This window comes from Chaetodon auriga, chromosome 5 (genome assembly GCF_051107435.1).
Source record: "Chaetodon auriga isolate fChaAug3 chromosome 5, fChaAug3.hap1, whole genome shotgun sequence".
In the NCBI taxonomy this organism is placed as follows: Eukaryota; Metazoa; Chordata; class Actinopteri; order Chaetodontiformes; family Chaetodontidae; genus Chaetodon; species Chaetodon auriga.
The window spans coordinates 10,069,600-10,090,758 of record NC_135078.1 but is presented as its reverse complement, the minus strand read 5'-3'; the positions used below and the strand labels follow the sequence as shown (position 1 = coordinate 10,090,758).

The following is a 21,159-nucleotide window of genomic DNA, read 5'->3' as shown; positions in this document are numbered from 1 at the left end:
TTTAACCGTCAGTGCATGAATTTCACATTTCTTTTTCTTTCTCAGGCCACCATCAGGTTGGCTTTCTCTGGATAGGTCTGTTCTTGGCCTTGTAGCTCAGACTATTGGAGGAGGGAGTGGGAAAAAGGCAGAGCCTCCATCCACACCGACTCACACCCAAACTACGTCAGCCCAACCAGCTGAAGCCAAACAGCAGTCCCCATGGTAAGCAAATACTATTCATAGTGTCCTGTCGTGTCAGAGAAAATCAATTCATTCAGTTTTTATACTTAAAAATACATCTGTAAGAATTTTAAAACTAAAACTACAAAGAAATTCATCTCTTTAAGAACCAACTATCCCACCCCACATTTTATTAAATAGAAGTTTGGTAATTTTGCTTCAAACGTGACTAAAGTAAAATATGATGATGTGTTATTTAGTTACCCAGTTCAGCTCACCTTTTCTCCATATCCTCTGTCATTCCTCAGTGAAGTACGAGCATTGTGTCACCACATAGCCACCGAGCCCGGACAGCTGAGCTTCAACAAGGGAGATACCATGCGGGTCCTGAGCAAGGCTGATCCAGACTGGCTGCTCTGCTCCCTGGGCTCCACGCAGGGCTTGGTTCCCATCATCTATGTTACCCTGAAAAGCATGGAGGAGAGCCAGGACGACACTGGACTCGGGCAGTGCTGAGCCAAGAGGCTATCCCTGCCACATACCTGCTGAAAACGAAAGCCTGTTTGAGACAACTGTACACTGGGGATGATTCCCGAAAAAAACATTGTAGAAAATTAACGAAGATTACGAAGACCATGTACAGACACATGCAAGGGACGCATGCAGGCTCGAACACAAACTCACATTCACTTCAAGGGGACATCCAGAGAAGTACGCATGCAAACATCCAAAAACCAAAAGACCAGACGAGAAACAAACCCAAAGACGCCCAACGCGCTTCTCTCTCTGCGTGAAGTTGTGCCACTAGCTTAACCATGTGACTGTCCAGTCTATATATCATCCATCTCTACTTTCAGCAAAGCAAACAGGGGCTACTTACAGATGGGAACCTTCACAATATAGTATATACTGTACCATGCCTAGCTGCACTTTGCTGTACTGTCTATACGTTCAGCTAGCTGTGCCACACTTTGAACACAGTGCTCAGTTATTGCCCTCAGTCAAACGTCGAGGTTGGTTTGGTGTCCTGTTGCTTACTTGGTGCCGATCTTTTTAATTCACGTTAAAGCCAGTGAGTCCTTGCTTTTTTTTTTGGTAAGATTTAAGGTGGTTGATGTAAAAGCAAAATATTGTTACCTTTCTGATTGGCTCGTGTTGCAGAGGTGTGATTCAGCATATCGTTATTAGACGAGTAGAAGCCACGCAGGAGTTTGTTCGGATGGCTGTCCAACCCAAGTGAAGAGGAAGCAAGAGGAATGTGTCCGTTCTCCATCCGTCTTATCTGATCACCGCTCATCTCAGCCTGTTTATACAGAGATGAAGGGATGGATGGACTGAGAAGCAGATTGCCTTTTTTTCCCCCCTCCTTTCCCTCACATGACCTACCACAGCTGGGATGATTCAGTGGTTGACATTGTTTAAGTGCATGTAACGTTGCCAAAATGTTGACTTTTTCCCTTCAACTCTGTTTCACTGCAGTATCCTGCACCGCGGTCCCCCGTCAATCCCTCATCAAAGGACACGTTTGAAGAGGACACACTTAAACGAGTGGCTACAGTCTGGACTGTACATGTGCATTTTGATCTACTGGTACATACTGTAAATGCATATGTGACTTGCACATGTGGTGAGTTCTATTTATTTATTGACCAGTCCAATTAGCTGAGGGAAGCATCTAAATGGACGGTTGCAGAAAACAGGAAAGGATGTCCAATGAAAGCAAAGCATGGCTGTGGAGGTGTGTGGAGGCCTCGTTGAATGTGTTGGGGATCCACCCTGGAAACTGTAAGCTAACAGAATTATTGCTAATTAATTAGTCCTACTTGTTGCATTTAGAGCGGGCTAAATGAACTTATCTATGCCTTAAGGAAAAAGGGAAAACTGCCCTTTTGGACATTTCGAGGCTAGCGACCTGATATTTGTCCTGACATTATATTTTGTATATGCCATGACTTATCTAACTGCACATTTTCCCCAGATTTATGTCTACAGAGATTCTTGCTGGCTTCAAAGTATTGTGAGGAAACAGATGATATAGAGGTGATATTTTTTGATGTTCAAAGGGAAACCCCAACACATTTTGTGGTGGCTCTGTGGGCATTCCAGTGTTAGTGAGTACATGCTACCTGTCGTGCCCAGGTGTAAAATGTGGCCTTAGATTCAAAATGAGTTGACGGAAGAGCTAAAATAATAGCTATATACGGCATACCTGGATAGGTGGTGAGCGCATACAGATGCCAGGTCCAAATATTACACTTTATGAAATGGTAAAAATCAATGTACATTTATTAAATAAATGAACGCTTGTGTAGTTTTTGGAAAACTAACATAGGATATCATTTTACTTTCATTATTGTACAGTTTGTACAGTCATTTAATTTCAGCAGATCAATTTAATGCTTCATTTCACTGAACTGTAAATATATTTAAATGATTAATTTCTGCCATAGTTCTATGTATGAATGTTATTACTGATTTATTAATGCATTTTACGTTTAATACAGGAAGCAGGTATAAGCTTTAGTTTCAGTGCTAACAACCACGATGACAGTGGGCCGTGGTGGCGGGTCATTTTCCTCCAGGCAGTTTGCTCTTCATTGACATCCTGTTCACATGGGACAGACAGAAATCAACACATAGTAGTGATAAAAAGCAGAGCGACGTGGAGGCTCAGGGCTAAGAGGCAAAGGCAGATTCACTTTTGATTTAGCATTGAAATGTTGTGCTTTAAAATGCTTCACTTGCAGGAGTGACATAAGAGAGAATGAAAGAAGCCGTCTTTCTTTCTCTCTTGTCTGGTTTTAATCTGCTCTCTCTCTCCCTGGCTGCCTCCTCCTGCCTGTAAATACCTTCAGCATCAGTGACACTGCTCTTCTCTCTGTGTCCAGGCTATATGGCGTATATACGTATGACATTATCAAACTACTATGGATGTTCAGTAACAAAGTGCTCATGTGATCACAAACTGAAATGGCTCCTGTGTCTTTTGTCCTTAACACAGCGTACTGATGAAGGGTCTCTTCACTCAAAACCTTTTGATTATGAAAGTAACTCCCAACTTTTGCCAAATATGGTTATTTCATTGGTTTCAAGCTGTTTCAAGAATGCTTTGAGATTTGGTTTTATGGCTGTTTTGATGCTTTGGTCCTTATCTGAGCACAGCTGGCATTCTCCATGAAAGACAAAACTGCTAGTTTTTATAGGTGTGTTGTGCTTCATCCTCAAAAGATAAGGGAATATAACTAATATACCAGTTTATTGATATTATCATACTACCTATTTGCTGCTGAGAAGGATGCACTTGAGCCACTAGATGGTGCTGACGTTTTAAAAGAAAAGACAGATCGGCCATGAGTTGCAATATTCAGGCTTTTATGCACAAACAGTGCAGACACACAATGTTAATCGTAATATATTTTATGTCTCCTTAATATGTTTTCAGTCAGGCTGTAGCATTTGAAACCCTTCCTGTGAAACTCAAGTCAGTCTGAATCACCTGGAAAGGTCATCTCTGTGTTCAGAGCCTCACACCATCATGTAGACTTTGTTAGCAGAGATGGTTCTTGACCTGTTTGGCCCAACTGGACCCACCAATAGGTTTATTATTTCAAATGCATGTTGAAGTGTGTGCTTGAAGCACTGTGTAAACAAGCAGAACATTATTTTTAGCTCTAATAATGATTCCAATTTTTATCCAACTTGAGATGTATAAAATCACAGACAACCATATAGAACATGTGTAAATGGTGTTCTGGTGCTGCCACAAGCAAATTTGAGCTTGAGTATTTTACTGAATGACAACGTGATACTGCGTCCATCAGCGGGAACACAAGTCACATACAACTCTCCATATAATATATGTGGGGGGAAAAAAAAGTTCTTTCTAATTGAAAAGATGGGAAAGTTTAAAAGAGATCAGGGCTCAGACAGTGAAGTTTGATCGTCTGTCCATTGACAAAAGAGTCTTACAAAAGCCACAACGGGTATTTGAACGCCAGCTTGAGCATTTGGCTGCCGTCAGGTAGGTTTTCCTGATGTGTCAATTTTTTTTCAACTCCTCATACAACCAAAAATATATGGAAGACCCTGTTCTGTTTCATCATTACAATGCATGAAGCCAGGACCATAAAGAAATGGGTTTTCCCAGTTTGGTGTGGTAGAACTAGTCTTGCCAGAATAGAGCCGCAACCTCAATCACACCTGTGGCATAAACTGGAACAGCGACTGTGAGGCAGACCTTATCACCCGGATTTCACTGATGCTCTGGTAGCTGAAGCGAAGCAAATCTCTGCAGCTGAAACCAGAAGAGTGGAGGCTGTAACAGCAGCACGTCAGCGCCTATGGTTTTGGAAAGACATGTTCGTAATGTATCTGAACATGACAGGTCAGGTTCTTTTTCAAACGTTTGGCCTGTAAAATGACCTGTTTAAATGCAATCCCTTAATGCACAGTGAATCTATTTGTAATTGCAGTTTGCTTCTATTCAAATACATTTAAAACTGTTTTCACTATTAAGTTGCATTTTAGATCTTATTAGAAGATATTTGCATTACTACTTGGATCCCAGGCACTGCAACTGGTCCTAACAGGTTTAAATTTCATAATACCATCTGTTCAAAAGTTCAGTACAACTGCACCTCAACAAGAGCAGCAAACCTCCCATAATTGGTCCAAATGTATATTAGAGTAGGGTCTCTGTTGAACATGCGCTTCTGAAAACCCTTAACAACAAATTCTGATTCAGTAGATGTGATAGATATGTTTCTTTGCAAAAAGAAAAATCATATTACTGGCAATATTTCTATGAATCTTTCTTGCAGAGACATGACCAGACCTGCCTTAGTTGGCACACTCTTTAGCAAATTGAGAGTCATCCCAAGGAACTATTACATTAGATTCCCCTGAACAGGGAAGACATTGTCTTCTATGGAAATCCATAAATCCTGATGCTCAAAGAGGTGATAAAGGGTCCTTTATTCCACTGCATTCACATGAAACCCCTCACCTTTGTTACGTTTCTCTCCTGGTAATTTTCATTTGGCATTTTCCTTGAACTTCCTGGAACCTGGATTCTTCTTTTGGCCATGAAATTTGGACGGCTCTACCGCTAAGCAGCGAAAGTGTGAAATGCAATCCTGTATTTATCCAGGAAGTTTACAGAAGGATTAAAAGGTGAATGGCCTTTTAACTTGTCAGATTAAAGTTTCCCAGGATAAATGGATCTATTGTGGTGGTGCTAACCTCAATGTCTGGGAAATCCATCTGCTCATTTTCTCAAAGCCAAAAGTGTGTGTAAAAGTTCGGAGCAAAATCTAGAGGAAAACATTCTTTAACAAACACTGTGGACTTGAACGAGGCTTTGAACCCCCACCTGCCTTTCTGATGACACGTCCTCCAATGTCGACAATATATTTAGCACTCTGTAAATCTGCGTTCTCTAAATTCATCTCACAATCCATGAATTATTGTCCTTTTCTGCATGTTATGTAAGAGAGTTATATCAAGAGAGCTGCCCAGTTAACGTCTCATGTACTTGAGTTTGTCAAGGTTTCAGTTACTATGAAAGGAGAGTTGTGAAAGCTTGCAAAACATGTCAACTCAGCAGCATTTTAACAGCACCAAAAGCTCAGACAAACTAGATCTGCTGGATCCTTTTTTTCATTTCTGTTCACTAAGGGAAGCCTTGGCTTCACTCACAAGGTCCTGCGTCTGTGTGTCTCCAGCAACAACAGCAAAGAAAATCTGTTAAGATTTGCCAACTAATGCACAATTTCAGCACACTTTTGGCCTTTTTAAACTAACAAAAAATAAACCCAAATTCATATATTCATTCATTCATTCATTCATTCACAATAGAGTGTAGCAAGTGTCCCAAGTATAAATGTTGCATAAAAAATTAATTGGTGGTGCAGCTGCTGAACACAAGGAAACAGCTCAGATCATCACAGTGGGTCTTTGAGTGAAATGCTAACGTCTGCATGCTAATACAGTATTCTCATAATGCAAACAGTGTGCTAACATGCTGATGCTATGCAGGTGTAATGTTGAACACGTTCACTATGTTAGTTTGGACAAGAAATCTAAAGTGTCCAACGCCACAATGTTTGGGAATTTTTCGGTTGGCCTAATTTGAAGGATTTGCGAATTCAAACTTTACTTTCAAATTAAATAGTTTCATAAGACATGCAATGGAAACTGAGCTGGGAAGCAGCACAGACAAAAAGATGTGGCTTACTTTTCCTAAAGTGTTATTTAAGGTGCGTTCACAGCAGGCATGTTGGGAGCAGTTGTCTGCTAAGGCAGTTCTGTATTGTTGCCCGCTATGCTCAGCTGTGGAGGTATTCAAATATATAAACAAAGATGATTCACTAACTCTCAGTCCCACTGGAGTGAAGAGTGTCATCAGCAAAGAATGAAAGACACGATCAGGATTTGGAAAAACAAGGCTTTATTTTGAAAAAGGTCAACAACAATCAAATAAATCCATACATCAAACTGCTGCTGCCTGAGTAGTTCAGTTGTTCTGAGTTAGCTTAATGAGCTGCACACTCAAACTCATACAAATATTCACATTTTCAACTTAAATATTTCTTCTAAAGTCTTCTAAAACAGAAATACCACAAAAAACATTAAGATCCTTCAGAATGTTTTATTTTCATTGCAACGTGAACACAATTTTATAAAAGGAAATGTCAAAATAGAGAAATGGCTCTTTAATATTAGGAGGAATGTGATCATCTTTATGGTTTGTATCTATATATCTATGTAATGGTTGGATCCACTGTGTTGTTGTTGCTGGAGGGGTCACAGGTCACTCTCAGTTTACTCACGCCTCACTCCAAAGCAGGGTTTGCCCTGTAGACACACAAATATTTATCATCACTGCTTCAAACTGAATTTCCTGCCCTAAAATGATGAGACATACGTGACACACTGTATGCATCTGGGTTGAATTTTACAAGAAATCATGCTTGGAAATTGCTTTACAGGACAAGAGCAGAAAAGGAAGCGCTTTGTGCTCTTCAAAATAAAAGCACACAGATCAATAGTAAGGAGTGAGATGGAGAAGAAATGAGAAGCATTCAACTGCAGGGAGCTGTTTCCCCACTGCTTCCAGTCTTCATGCTATGCTAAGCTAACGGCCTTCTGGCTCCAGCTCCATATTTAGTGTAGAGACATGTGAGTGATTACACTTGCTGATAAAAAGAAAAATTAAACTAACAAGCAAATCTGTTTTTAAAGTGGAAATTTTATCTGTTACCACCTTAAAAAATTCCAGATTTTAGCACACAATGAACTCATTTGACAGCAGGGCCTTTTAAAGTGCCGAGCAGCACGACCATCTAAAGACGAGGTACCTTGTAATTGTTTTTCTGGCAGCGCCTCTTCAGGGAGTCCACATGCTTCACCACGTCACGGACCCATGGCTCCTCAGCAGGCGCGCAGAGTTTCATGCCACGTCTGGTCACCAAACTGCAAGAACACAAGTCACTCAGGTCAGGCTGAGAATGGGATAACTTGCAAAGAAGTGGAGTGTGTTTCTACGTCCCATCTACTGATGGGCTACATCATCCACTTCACACCACCTAAACTTACATCATGGCATCACGATCGCAGCCCTGCCCGCTGATCTGTCGACGGTAGTTTGCAATGACAACTTTCTCAATTGTCTTGTTTGTGACTGACAAGCAGCAGTCCATGGTCATCTGTCCCAGTGTCACTGTAAGACAGACAAGATCAGATCAGCAACGAATGACACTCCTCTCAAAATCCAAGCTATGAATGTTTATTTTCTCCACAGAGAGATATGCTTTATGCTCAGGATGTCCTAACCAGTCGCCATATGGCCACAACATGATTAAATACACAGCTTCTGTGTGGTGCTGTCCTCCTCCTCAAAGCTTTGACGCTCCAACAGAGAAAGATGAGCCATGCTTCTGATAAATGATGAGTAACTGGAACATACTGAGCATATCGATGGGCAGTATAGAGCAAGACAGTGTGGTGGCGGTTTCAGACGTTTTGAGACCTTTTGCAGTCTGTCAGTACATGTGAGTGTTGGAATCCATTGTAAGCATTACAGAACACTGACTACAGCTGTTCTTCATAAAGAGACAAAGTTTTATAACCACCTTTTATGGCTACAGAGAGTTTCACACTCAAATGGTGTGTTCACTGCACAGTTCAGTTAAAATCATAACTTGATTCACTTATGGGATTTTAGGAAAAAAAACAATACAACTAAATGAATTAAATACAGCAAAAGCCAAACGAAGTGCACAATAAGGCATTGTTATGAAAGTGCCTGTGCACTCTTGCAATAAAGTACTGTATAAAAAGAGAGCTCCAGCTTTAGTGGTGTTAAGCCAGAAAGTCTAAGAAAGAGCTAAAAGTACAATAATGTCAAATATAGATATTGTCAAGATTTTTCATGCATTGTGAGCTGAACTCCTGCAACTGGTTTTGACCTCCAGGAGGAAATTCATGCAGGAAATCGGTGGTTTAGAGACTTGCTCAAGGGCATCTTACTCAGGATGTAGAGGCAAGTGTACGATACACACATTACAACTGAACACTCCCACACACTCACTCCCACACACCTTTGAGTAATCATTGACCGAACAAAAGTTTCATCATTAGCTTTTGTTACTTCACTGGGATTTCCAGCTATTAACCCTGAACGTTCACCTGCTTCTAATGAGGGGAATACCAGCAGCACAACCTGCATGAAGAAAACTCTTATCAACCACAGCCTCACTGTGTTTATGTTGCTCCTTTGCACTGATACTTAACATTCAGACAGAAAAAAAAAGTATTATTTAATTTTCCTGTTGTGACGTCCTGCATAGATTTCAGCATTAAAAACTTAATTTACATTACTGGAAACTATTTAATTTATTTGACTTGATATTTACTTTATATTTTATAGATTAGACTGTAGTCATTATGTTTCTTCTTATGGTATTTTTAATATTTCTATGGCTACTTCTTTCTGCCTATTGAAAGTCTGTGGGGCTTTATTCTCTTAAAGGGTTCTTTGTGGAGTATTTCCTTATCTGGATAAAGAGTCTAATGACAGACGGTGTCATATGCGGTACAGACTACAGATTGTAAAGCTCTCTCGGACACAATTGTGATTTTAGACTGCAGAAGTAAGACAAATAACTTTAAGACGCTAAATGCAAACTCAGAACTTCACTCAAGTGAAGGACCACACATGTGTATTTAAACCTCAAAAGCAGCCCCTTTGAAGAATTTTCTCTTTTCTCTGCTCATTTTGTCAAGCACTGCTTCCGTTTGGAGCCTTTCCAAGTGGAAAAGATTGATCTGGCTATAACTCATTTCACAAAGCATCACTGTCAGAGCCCGACAATGAGCCAAGGAGGATGCCTGAAAAACAAAATCTCACCTGTGCAGCAGCAGGTGATAAAGAGGATGCAGAAAAAGAGCTTGGCATCACCCCACTGAGCCATTTCTGGTCGCTGAGCTGGCGAGGTCGTCTCTTTGTCTCTCTGGAAGCTGATTGGCTGGTGAAGAGCCTGTCCTTCCTTTCAGCACCTACAGTGACAAAGGAAGTGATGTGACTGCCTCTGTTTGGTCTGGCAGCCTTTATATCCAGTGTCCATTTACTTTCACTTTTCATCTTTCTTTCTTCCCACCCCCTCTCCCTCCTCTCCCTCCTCCTCCCTCATCACTCTACTCAGAAGTCACTCTATGATGTCCATCACACACTGTAAAGCTCAAACAAGCCAAAACAACTCTCTCAACCCCCTCCCAATCAGAAAAACCCCCTGTCTTGTGTTATTGCTTTAATTTCAGTTCCCAGCACTTGTCAGACGTGCACAGCTGAAAGGTAACAGGAACACTTTGTCACATTTTGGGTGAGGCCAACTCACGGTCATAGGAGCACTTCTCTAATCTCTGAACAAATACAAAGTACACCAGCACTTGGTGATCTAACCCTCAAACAACTACTGACCAAGATTTACACTTCAATAGAAACAGGTGAACTGAAATGTAATCATTATCAGGGCATTACGCTCTGACTCTTGCTCAACGTAGTTCAACTAGTTTGTATTTTAGCAAAACAGACTGAATATTACTGAGATCTTTTTTTAGTGTCCCACTGGAGCATTTTTGGCTTCTACTGTAAGTATCTCTTCAGAAAACACTAGGGTTCAGTGCTGCATTCCCCATGTTCCCATGGAAGTCATATGGTAAAGCTATAACAGTCCATGGTGAGACTGAAAACAGTCTTCTAGCAGAGCTGTTAAAGCATTAACTACATGAACTGTGAACTGTTATTATAAAATTTGTGCAAAAGGAACTTAATTAACATGGAGCTTTTCTCAGGAAAGTTCTCAGGGAAATCTGGTTCTCTTTTTACACGTCAGCCACAAACACACTTGACCTCACCACAGTTTTGGTGTTGTTAGGTATTACGTGAGCAAAATGGTGAGACAAAATTGAATGTGGCAATGCTGAATCTCAAGAGTTCAGAAGGTGGCTCCCATCAAGGCGAGCCTTGTACAAACCCTCCCTGTTGGCCACCTGTTGAATTCACACTCCAAATAAAAAGGTTGCAGCTCATCACCAGAGTAACTGCTAAAGGCTGCTGACTCTAGCTATCATTAGCTAGCTAGTAGGACAAAAACATGATGGGTTCATGGGCTGCAGAGAGGCGTGAAGGGGGAAAGGAGCGAGAGGGAGGTCTGTAACCCCCTCAAGAGGCCTTTGAGGGGGTTACAGCAGGGCCAGTCGCGGAGTGCTAGGAGCCAAGCCAGGTTGGACCAAGGCAGACTGGACACTACACTGACTCACTGTGGCATCTGTAAGCACAAAGTGGTATAACGAGACAGGACGGGCTATTTGCAACACAATAGAAAGACGTCAAAACTGTTATATCTTCACTTTCTGTCGGTAAATTTAGCTAGTTTCTGATTGTTTAAACTAAAATTCTTTCATAGGCTTGTTAGGAAGTCTCCTTCCTCCTCCCTTTCTGTGTGTTTCCCCTCGGGGTCATGTTAGTCTCCCCTTGTGGGATAGGCTCCAGGTTCATCATTCAGCATTGCCACATTCAATTTTGTCTCACCATTTTGCTCACGTAATACCTAACAACACCAAAACTGTGGTGAGGTCAAGTGTGTGTCTGGACTGGGCTTTTTGAGTTTTTTTGAGTGTTTTCCTTGTGTCTCAGGATCATCTCCTTGTGTCTCAAAGCTGCTACATCTGTCCAGCTCCAGTACACCACAAGAACCTGCTGATTCATTCCACGTACCTGCCTGTTCTTTGTCTGGATCTACGAGGATCATCTCCCTGTGATCATTATCTATTCTTGTGCCAATAAATCCTTTTATAATTCAAACCTCCATTGTCTGTGTAGTGCAGGTGGAGTTCAGCCATTTCCTCAGCCCTTAACATGGCTCTTGGTCTGTTAAATATTGTAGGAATTTCATTTGTAGGCGGCACGGTGGCGCAGCAGGTAGTGCACATGCCTCACAGCAAGAAGGTCACCGGTTCTGTGTGAAGTTTGCATGTTCTTCCCGTGCATGTGTGGGTTCTCTCCGGGCACTCCGGCTTGGTTGTCTGTCTCTATATGTTGCCCTGCAATCGACTGGCGACCGGCTGGGATAGGCTCCAGGTTCATCATCATCCAAGTCACAGAATGAGTCTTCCTACAATATCCAGTCTGGCAAAACAAAATGTGATCATTGCGACAAAAGCAGATTTAAAATCTGAAATTTAATTGTGATATGCATGGAGAACAAGTTGCACTGTACAATTAAGATTCTTGCTGTCCTGTCTGATTGCCATCTGTAAAAAATAAATACTCTAACGTTAAAAAAAGCTTAGAACACGAAGAAAGCTGCCTAAAGAGAGACACCTCCTAAATGTTAAAAAGAATATATACAAATTACAAAACTGTACAATAAGCAAAATTTTAAGTGAGTCTGGTGTGCAACAGTAATATTAGTCATACAGTGCATTTAAATATGGAATACTGTACAATGGATGTGCAATATTAGCAGTAAAGTGCGGTGTGCAGTTCTAGTATTTGGGATATGGGCTGCAGCAGCAGATTAAAGCAGTGGGATCAACATGAAGACCAAAAAGCAAGTAAAATCATGACAATCTTTGTTTGAGTTTCTACAGATTCAAAGCTGATTTGTTTTGCTGCTGCCTTCATGAAACAAAACACTATTTTCTAAGTTGTTGAGATCTGCAGTTTTCTCCTTTCTACTGCCTAGAGTGCTCTTGTGTTTCCTGTCCCCTCTGTCTCTTGTCTGTCTCTCCCCTGTCTGTCTTGTGTGTATGTGTTTACTGCAGGGCGTGGCTGGTCCAGCCGCCTCCTCTCCTGAGTACACCTGACTTCAATTATTCAATCAAGACCCACCTACTGCCACAGTATATAAGCACCAATCTTCAAACCAGTATTTGTATATCCTCTGCATCACTCTGACTTTATTCCCTGCACTCAGGTGCCTGCCTCATGCTTCAACCTACACGCTGTCTGCCTGCCTCATTAGTTTTTGAATGTGGACTCCCTCTCGGACCTGATCACTCTGGCCTGCTCGTCTGTTTTTGTCATAGGACCCCTCATAACAAGATTTTGTTTCTTTTCATTCATTCATCTTCTATACCGCCTATCCCTTTCGGGGTTGCGGAGGGGCTGGAGCCTATCCCAGCTGTCAACGGGCGAGAGGCGGGGTGCACCCTGAACCGGTCGCCAGTCGATTGCAGGGCAACATATACAGAAACAAACAAACAAGGACAATCTTAGAGTCACCAATTAACCTAATGAGCATGTTTTTGGGAGGAAGCCGGAGTGCCCGGAGCGAACCCACGCGTGCACATGAACATGCAAACTTCACACAGAAAGGCCCCGCCCAACCCGGGATCGAACCGGCAACCTTCTTGCTGTGAGGCACGCGCACTACCTGCTGCGCCACCGTGCTGCCCGATTTTGTTTGTTTTATTTGATATTTGTTTGTTTTCTGCAATTTCCCAGTGTAAAATCTCAATAATTAAAAAAAAAAAAAAAAAACATTTCTCACTGTAGTAAGATAAGTTGGTTTGTCTCTTTCATGTTGTCACACTCTCACACTCTGATGGTGCAGCATGGCGGACAGTTTTTGGGGTTCAGTATCTTGCCCAAGGATACGTCGGCATGTGGACTGCCGAGGCCGGGGATCAAACCGCTGACCTCCTGATCAGTGGACGACCGCTCTGCCTCCTGAGCTTTAGCTGCCCCAAATAAACACAGATTAAAGAAAAAGAGAGGACGCTGCACCTTAAGCAGAGATCTTGACAGTGACTTATGAGAGAAGGTTGACACATGTTGACATTAGATGTCATGACTGTAAATTTAAACCCTCTGGGTCTGTTGTACTTTTTATTTCCACAGTAGTTGTTTGACCACAAATAAATCAAATCAAAACCCAAAGTGAGAACAAACACTTGCATTGTTACACGGTTTTACTGTACTTCCTTTGTTTATTTGTTCTTATGTGGAAGGTGAGTGACACCTCTCTGGAAAAACACTGTTTCCAGTGAAACAGATACAACCTCATTTGCATTGAGTGTAAAGAAGCACTTTCTCTTCCTCACTTACTGTATTGAGGAAGTTGACAACAATTGGGCTGAGCTGTGGTCTCTTTATGATGACATGAAATGAATCAACATTTAATTTGTTAGCAATCAGCAAAGCTTCTGCTACAGCCTGATTGCATCATCAGGCACAGTTGTTTAACTGTCCAGTTTAATCACAAGTCGGAAGTGTCAGTGGAGCCTTTACAGAGATAGTTTCATTTTCTTGTAAACCATTTGTTGGACGCTTTCCTCGTCTGTCTGCAGTATATACTGTCCCGGACTTTCCCTGCATGAAGCAGTTTCAGGAAAAGAAAAGAAGTTGATGGACCTGAATTATTGCCTGCGGGAAGATAATCTGGCAGAAATCCAGACAGCAGTCCTTGTCCAAGTGTTGTAGCAGGGAGCATGTTATTGCATACCTGTATCCCGAAATGGCAGGAGAGGACATGTTTCGCCTTCCTTCAGGTGCCTTTGAAGACTGTGTTTATGAGAATATTTTACAGTAATTGCTATGCAAACATAAGTTCAAGTAATTCTTTATTTATTTAATCAACATGTTTTCTTGGTAAAATGACACTTAATTTGAAATGAAGTTAATTGAAATTGATTAAAAGTACTAGAGATATTTTGGCCACTTGGGGAAGTGAACAATTAGTAAACACAACACTGACATATCATCACCTTATGAACAAGTTAGACAGCTGCTTATTTCAATTGCTCCTTTGCACATCCAGCAGACTTCAGATCATTAGAACATTATCATTCATTTGGAGTTTCTGGTCACCTGATAAATATCTGTGCAATATTCAACCTCTTTTAGCTCCTTTTTTTTTTTTTTTTTTTTTCATCTCCACCAACTCCTAATGTAAAATATGTGTGGATCTTCAATTGCTAAATGGTTCATTGCTGCAGCACAAATGCAGCTGACAATGATACAGATGTGAGCGATGACAGCGAAGCAAAACAGCAAAGCCGCAGACCATAAAAGCCAAACAAAGCTGAAAGATTAGAGATAAAGTGCTCTGTAGAGCTGATGAGAACTGCAGGTAATGATTCCAGAAGAGACCCCTTTTACATTCTATGTAGTCATTTGAGCCATCATTAAAACAGTAGTAAAAACATATTGATTGGAGCAGTTTTAATGTTCACATCTCTATTTTTAGGAGTTATCTTGCAACCCCATTTGAATATAAGTCGACTCTCACGGCAGGCCGGGCTATTGGACCAGTTGTACTAAAGTTTGAATGATAAAAATGTATTACAACTAAGCACACAACTATGAAAGTTCATTGGGGATTTTGTTTGTAAAACCATGTCACTGTCAAATAAATGTCAATGTGTAGAGTGACAGGTGCTGTATCTTTTCATGAAAATGTATGTGTATATACTGTATACACATATGTGTGCGCGTGAGTTTGTATTGTACAATTAACTTTTAATATGTGAAACATCTTTATAGATTAAATCAACAGTTAATTAATTGCATAGAAGTAATTAACGTCTACCTCATCCAGCTGCGCTCAAATGTTGCTTAATGACAATTAATCAGTCATGATGCTTTGCTGCTTTACACAGGACATCTGCAGTGAGTATGTTTGGGTGGTCTGTGGTCCCACGTGCACTGTGGGAAACTCCACAGGATGCACATATAGTCTTTTGGAGCCTTGTTCTTCGTCCTTGAGGACAGTTTGTGGCTGTGAGCACAGAAACGCTGTCCTGTCATGAAGGTCAAATGGCCAAAAAGAATCTGGAGGCACGTCCTGTTCTCAAATGCTCTGAGGTCCCTGCAGCTTTCAATGACAGCTTCTCCTCATAAACGTTCAGAATTGAGATCAATGCTTACTCACAATATCAGAATCAGACTTCACTTCTTCCTATGAGAATAAATAAAATCAGCATCAGAGAACAGTTTCTTAAAAAGTGCCTCAATCATTTGCTAAATCTCATGTAAACTCAGTATTTCTGGAGCCTGTTCATCTTGTTGTATTTCCCCCGTGTGGCCTCTGGTTTCCTGGACACAAACAGAAACAAGGGGCAGAGTGTGTGACACAAAGCAGACGACTGTTGCTGTGCTGGCCAATTCCCAAGTGGAAAAGTATCCCAAGGGAAGAGAGAGCTGAGCACTCTGCAGCTTAAGGAAACAAGTGAAGCAAGTGAAGTAAACATCTTTAACCACTCAGACATCACATACGTCACATTTAGAAAAAAACACAAACAAGCAGACAAACACATTCAGCTGTTTGAAAAATCAGAATAAAGGATTCAAATACAGAAACGCTGTCGTTTCCAACAGACGTTGAAATCCAGCAATTTGATGAGATCCACATTTATTAGTGCTGCTGGAAAATGAGTTCAGTTTAACTCTCAAGTCAAGATTACCCCTCACTCACCTGTTTCAGGGCTTTCGACTGTGTCACACCGTCTTCATCAGCTGCTGTAAAGCTCAGAATGACGCAAAGTTTGAACATCTATAGTTCTGAGATCAGTGAGCAAAAGTGATGAAGACCATGTGAGACGGACGAAAGCTCCATGTGTTGTAATTTGTACTTTGTTCATCTTCATTCTTTTTATTTCTAAATGTGATTTGTGAATATTTGTTTTCTTAGGTTGGTGTGCACTGAACTCTCCTGGTAATTGTAGGATATTGAGCTTAGCGTTAGTTCACACTTGCAACAGCTGATCGGTATCAGCTGCTTCATTTATGCTTCACCATCAGTGACTCATATCAGCTGCTTGGCTACAGGATGTATGAGTGACGTCCAGTCATATTCAAATGGGTGAAGAGCCTTTCACCAACTCATTGTTATGATCTGTGTCTTTATTTTGTGTTTTCTGGTTATTTTGCAATTGTTTTTCTTAACGGCTTTATCTCTCTCCTTGCCTGCAGTGGAGGTGTGGCCTGGCGGCGCTGTCCCTCATCGTTGCACCTGAGGCAGATCTCCACTGATTGCCTGACTCACTTAAGCAGCCTGGCAGCATGGGCACGCTGCCAGGCATGTTGTTTCTTAGTCAGGGGTTATTTCTTCCTACCCGCTCGCCACGGTGTAGTGACTGTTTGTGTTATTGGGCTGATTTTGTGTTGTTGTATTTTTTTGTGTCGTCTGTAATAAACCGTTATTGTTAAACGGCTCCTTGTCTCCTGCTGATTGTCCGCACCTCTGGTCCAGCAATTGCTCTGATTCTTCGAAATCGTAACACTCGTGTGCTGACTTCTGGAGATGTTCACCATGCATTCCTTTGGCATTTATCTTTTTGAAGAAACGTTTCATGATTTGCCTGGTTTTATGTGTTTATTTGTCTTATCCTAATGTACTTTGTTATTTTATTCTATTTTATTCATTCATTCTACTTTCTTTGGTGGATCTCTTTTTAATTCTGGTGCAGATTTGTTTTAATTCTGTTCTTCCTTTGTAAGCACTTTCTGACATTGTTTTTAAAGGTGAGCATAGCGCTGGCATGCATCTATTTAAAATGTCATTACTTCAGAGATGAAATGACAATAGGAAGAGCAAGATTCATGTGTGTTTTCATACATGTTAGACAAAGTCCAGTGAAAACCTGTGCAGAGGATGCAACCTTGTGATGTTTTTCAGTTTTAATGAAAGGCAGCAACTAAAAGTTCAAAAACAATATCAAGCTTTATTCTAGAGTAACTCTCAACAATAGTTTGGACAAACACAAATCATCTCAACGTTTTGTACAAGTTGTGACTAAAACAGGACTGAAATTTGAGAAGATGATAACATAAAAAAGACATAACAAAGTCAACAATCATTCATGCAATGTTCCATGCGCACCTTAGAGTCTTTTGGGCAAGTCAAGGCAAATCTCTTTCTCATGTCTTTGTACATTTCACTCATCAGGATAATACAAAGGAAAGTTTTACACCACAGTCACCACAAGTAAACACACACAGAACTGCACATTTAGCCACTTTCTGATTCACTGGCATGAACGCTCATGCAACTTATCACCATAAATACGATGATCTTTATAAAGTGTCTTGATCTTCTACAGTACAGCGGGGCCTTTGGGAGACTGAACAGAAATAGAAGTGATTCTGGCTTCTGTCTTCAGCTCTCAGTTCAGAGTTGGCCATTCTTGAGCAGCTGCAGCCATCTTTTCCTAGAGTTCACTTCACACCTGCAAAAAGAAGTGCAGTGATGAGCCAATGCAAGCTTGAAGCTTTGGCAGTGAAACATTTTGGGAATGATTTCCACAGTATTGGTGAAAAAAATAAATAAAAAGGTGCAAGAAACCTTTCATTGGCTTTAAAGCTCAGGCAAAAAGGGGAAATAGAATGGGTTTTTTTCTATATATATATATAATTTACCTGATTTATTGATGTCCCCCTTTTTTCTTGTCCAGAATATTAATATAATTCTTCACCCACGCAAGCTTGCTGTGATGGGAGACGCACAGTTTCTTTCCAACCTTTGTAATGAACCTGAAATAGCAGATGAGAGACAGAGAAGTGAGATTAGGCTGCAGACTACAGAGCTTAAAATAGACATGTGCCCACTTCCATTAACCTTTCTACTTTTGCACATTTTACACATAGTTGCCACTTACGCAGTTGCGCTGATATCGCAGCCCTTCCCAGCATCCTGAATGATGTAACTGTCAAGGATTTGAAGCGGCAAGCGCTTATCAGTGGTCCTCAGACAGCAGTCCACCACGATCTCAGCTGCAGGAAGATAAAGAAACAAATTCATCAGGGAGAGTCCACAAATGTGTTTAAGATAAAATCAATAGACAGGTGGATTTCTACTCATCTATCTATGAAACCTCAAAAGCTGATGTGCATGACAGGTGAAATGCATGACACACCTGAGAGCATTCTAAAAAGAGAATCTGTCTGACTGCTAAGGTGATGCAAAGTATTTGTCTTACCTGCTGCAAACCCAAAACAGACGACACCCAGCAGGAGCAGAGCTGTAACTCGAGAGGCCATGCCTGCGTTTCTTCGAAGGTGTGAGATCAGGTTTGCTGCTTCAGTGAGTCTCTTCAGGAGTGTGAAGGTGTTGCTGTGAGGAGGAGGGCTGCAGGTGTATTTATACCTGTACAAGAGAAAGTGAAAGTGTGAGCTTTACTGATTGACTGGAAATCATGGATAGTTGGCACCGGATTCACACGTGCCCGGTCAATTATCCTGTCAGTCCTTCTCTCTCTTTGGCGTCTTGCCAAAATCCTCCTTCAGGTGCTTCCCTGAGGCGGCTCTTAATCCAAGCATTCATCTTTCATGACAAATACCTTCCGTGCTTCACGCATTAAGATCGTCCAAGGCATGTTCTTTTTTATTTTCTATTGTGCATTAGCTACCAATATTTTATTTTATTTTATTCATTGGGACTTCTCTCCCCTCCATTCAGGACATTGCACCTGAACGCTGCATGTCCCGTGCCAGGAACATCATCAGGGACTCCTCACACCCCCACCATGGCATCTGGAAAGAGGTTCTGCAGCATTCGGTGCAGGACCACCAGGTTCTGTAATAGCTTTTTCCCCCAGGCCATCAGACTGCTGACCTCTAAAAGAGTATTTTTACACCACTGTTAACACCTCAGGTCATTCTTCACAATTGCACTTTAAAGCAACCTTTGTCTGTATTTATGGTGCTTATTTTTAACTTACTGCATATTCCTGCAGGTTATTCTACACACTGTTAATTTCACATGTATCATAATACTCTGCTGTTTATTTTAACATACTTTTTAACATATTTGTACATGTTACTACATACTTTAGATATATTACTACTGCTACATACTATACTATACTTTTTAAATATTTTCGACCCTGTGCTGAGCCTGAGCCTGCAATCGAAATTTCGTTCGGTGTACACTTGCTGTCTATTGAATGACAATAAATTTTGTCTAAGAATCTAAGAATCTAAATATATAATATCTCAAGTCTTAAAAGTTTTCTTGTGAACCGCTACATGAGGGTTACATTTGAAGTTTAACCACTTAACAAGCTGAAATGTTCAGTAAGTGTCAGCACTGAAATGAGTTGAAGTGTCACTTGAGCTGAAGTCACTGACAGGAAATGAAGTCTCAGCTCAGTTAGAGACAAAAGTAATTGAACTATGAGTGCAAATGTAAGCGCTGAAAGCCGATGCATCTGCACTATGAAAGCACTGACAGCAGTGTAAGAGCTGAAAGCAGTTGAACTGTCTGATTGAAAGGTGCATCTGTGGCTGTTCAGCTGCATATCTGCTCTGTGATCTGAAAGCAAAAGGCAAGTTTATCAAAGTGTGTAATAAAAGGTTTTATGACCTATGTGACCGTCCCATAAGAACATCGAGAGAGAGATATAAATCTGAAATTATGGTCAGTCGTTAAGCCCGCATTTCATAACGTGATATCTATGGGCAGGCAGTTGGTTCGGGGATTTTTCTTGGAATGGGTGCAGACACCACTTGAGTTTGTGTGTCTGTGTTCATGCTTGTGTGTGCATGCATCCAAGTACAAGATTATGATCTGTGTGTGGGAGTTGAGCAACAGGAGACAAACTTTTCCCGCAAGAAGCACAGGTTTTGCCAAGAATGATGCAACCGGTAAAGCTGTGAGGGACAGTGAGGGTAAACTCATTTCATAGGCTGTTCCATCTTTTTATTTGGGTTGATTTCCTGTCAGACAGTTACGGTCTGTTTCCACTCTCTCCATAGAAAACGAGCAGTTGTCCAAGATGAGTTTATATCTTTTTCTTCAAGGAATTGTTGAACATTTTGTGTTGTGTGTGTTTCACTCTGGCCAGTACTACGTTCACCACAGTGGAGCATTTAGCAGTTGAGAGCCAGACATTTTTCTCAGGAGTTGGTGGAGACCAAAAACAGAGTAAATGGAGAGATGGGCTTCCATCCGCCAGGTAGCCAGAAACATGGCTTGTCCAGATGAATGCTAATGTCGCTACATATCTGGTGGCTGTGCAAAACTGTACGCTAACAAGTTTGCCATATCAACCTTAATGGTGGTATGTTAGCATTGCGTTTACAGCTTTTTTCCATTATTTTAAGTGCAGCACTGGAGTGAGGGGTTAGCCTCGCTTAGCATTTAAATGAAGCGCATGGAGACAGCTCACCTGGTTCTGTCCATAGTCAAAATGCCATTTTTACATTTGTCTTAATGTATAGATTAAACAACCAAGATGCAATAAGCTACTTAATGATAAGCGCTTTAAAGAAGAGCTGTTGTGGTCTCGATTTTGTGCACTGTCTTTGTTTCATGCCCTGCCTGTGTTTCTCCCTTCCCCTCTTGCTCTCCCTCTCTGCAGCGCTGGAGTGCGGAAGGAGGCGGGGCCGATCTCCTGGCCACTTTGGAGACACACCTGAACGGCATCAGCTCATCAGCCGCTGGCTACTTCAACCAGCTTTCCCACCTGCTCAGTGCCAGAAGACTTCTTGGT

At 41.3% G+C, this 21,159-nt stretch overlaps 3 protein-coding genes across 4 annotated transcripts in view; 1 reads left to right on the top strand and 2 right to left on the bottom strand.

The window, feature by feature from the left end:
- Positions 1-3,127, top strand: part of rusc2 (RUN and SH3 domain containing 2) — a 36,769-nt gene extending 33,642 nt beyond the window's left edge. For both annotated transcript variants that reach the window (XM_076730091.1, XM_076730090.1), the window contains exons 12-13: positions 46-204; positions 471-3,127. In XM_076730091.1, coding sequence (XP_076586206.1) covers positions 46-204; positions 471-678 — 367 coding nt within the window. In that variant the 3' untranslated portion in view covers positions 679-3,127. The remainder of the gene's footprint in view (positions 1-45; positions 205-470) is intronic.
- Positions 3,128-6,797: 3,670 nt separating this feature from the next.
- ccl19a.1 (chemokine (C-C motif) ligand 19a, tandem duplicate 1) lies at positions 6,798-9,748 on the bottom strand. Its single transcript, XM_076731120.1, has 4 exons — positions 9,572-9,748; positions 7,759-7,882; positions 7,521-7,635; positions 6,798-7,017 (listed from the first exon to the last, which is right to left on the bottom strand). Exons 1-4 carry the CDS (start codon positions 9,633-9,635, stop codon positions 6,985-6,987), a joined length of 336 nt encoding a protein of 111 aa, XP_076587235.1. The 5' UTR covers positions 9,636-9,748; the 3' UTR covers positions 6,798-6,984.
- A 7,650-nt stretch (positions 9,749-17,398) lies between these two features.
- LOC143321245 (C-C motif chemokine 20-like) lies at positions 17,399-18,760 on the bottom strand. The gene is made up of 4 exons (XM_076731468.1): positions 18,646-18,760; positions 18,325-18,439; positions 18,086-18,199; positions 17,399-17,895 (listed from the first exon to the last, which is right to left on the bottom strand). The coding sequence occupies exons 1-3, from the start codon at positions 18,704-18,706 to the stop codon at positions 18,091-18,093; spliced, it is 285 nt and encodes a 94-aa protein (XP_076587583.1). The 5' UTR covers positions 18,707-18,760; the 3' UTR covers positions 17,399-17,895; positions 18,086-18,090.
- Between the last annotated feature and the right edge of the window lie 2,399 nt (positions 18,761-21,159).

Coding starts and splice junctions, on each gene's coding strand:
- LOC143321245 (XM_076731468.1), bottom strand. CDS start 18,706: ATGGCCTCTCGAGTTACAGCTCTGCTCCTGCTGGGTGTCGTCTGTTTT. Junction 18,440..18,645: donor CTGTTTTGGGTTTGCAGCAG/GTAAGACAAATA, acceptor ATCTTCCTGCAG/CTGAGATCGTGGTGGACTGC. Junction 18,200..18,324: donor TGCGATATCAGCGCAACTGC/GTAAGTGGCAAC, acceptor CTGCTATTTCAG/GTTCATTACAAAGGTTGGAA.
- ccl19a.1 (XM_076731120.1), bottom strand. CDS start 9,635: ATGGCTCAGTGGGGTGATGCCAAGCTCTTTTTCTGCATCCTCTTTATC. Junction 7,883..9,571: donor TATCACCTGCTGCTGCACAG/GTGAGATTTTGT, acceptor TCTGTCTTACAG/TGACACTGGGACAGATGACC. Junction 7,636..7,758: donor TGCGATCGTGATGCCATGAT/GTAAGTTTAGGT, acceptor GTGTTCTTGCAG/TTTGGTGACCAGACGTGGCA.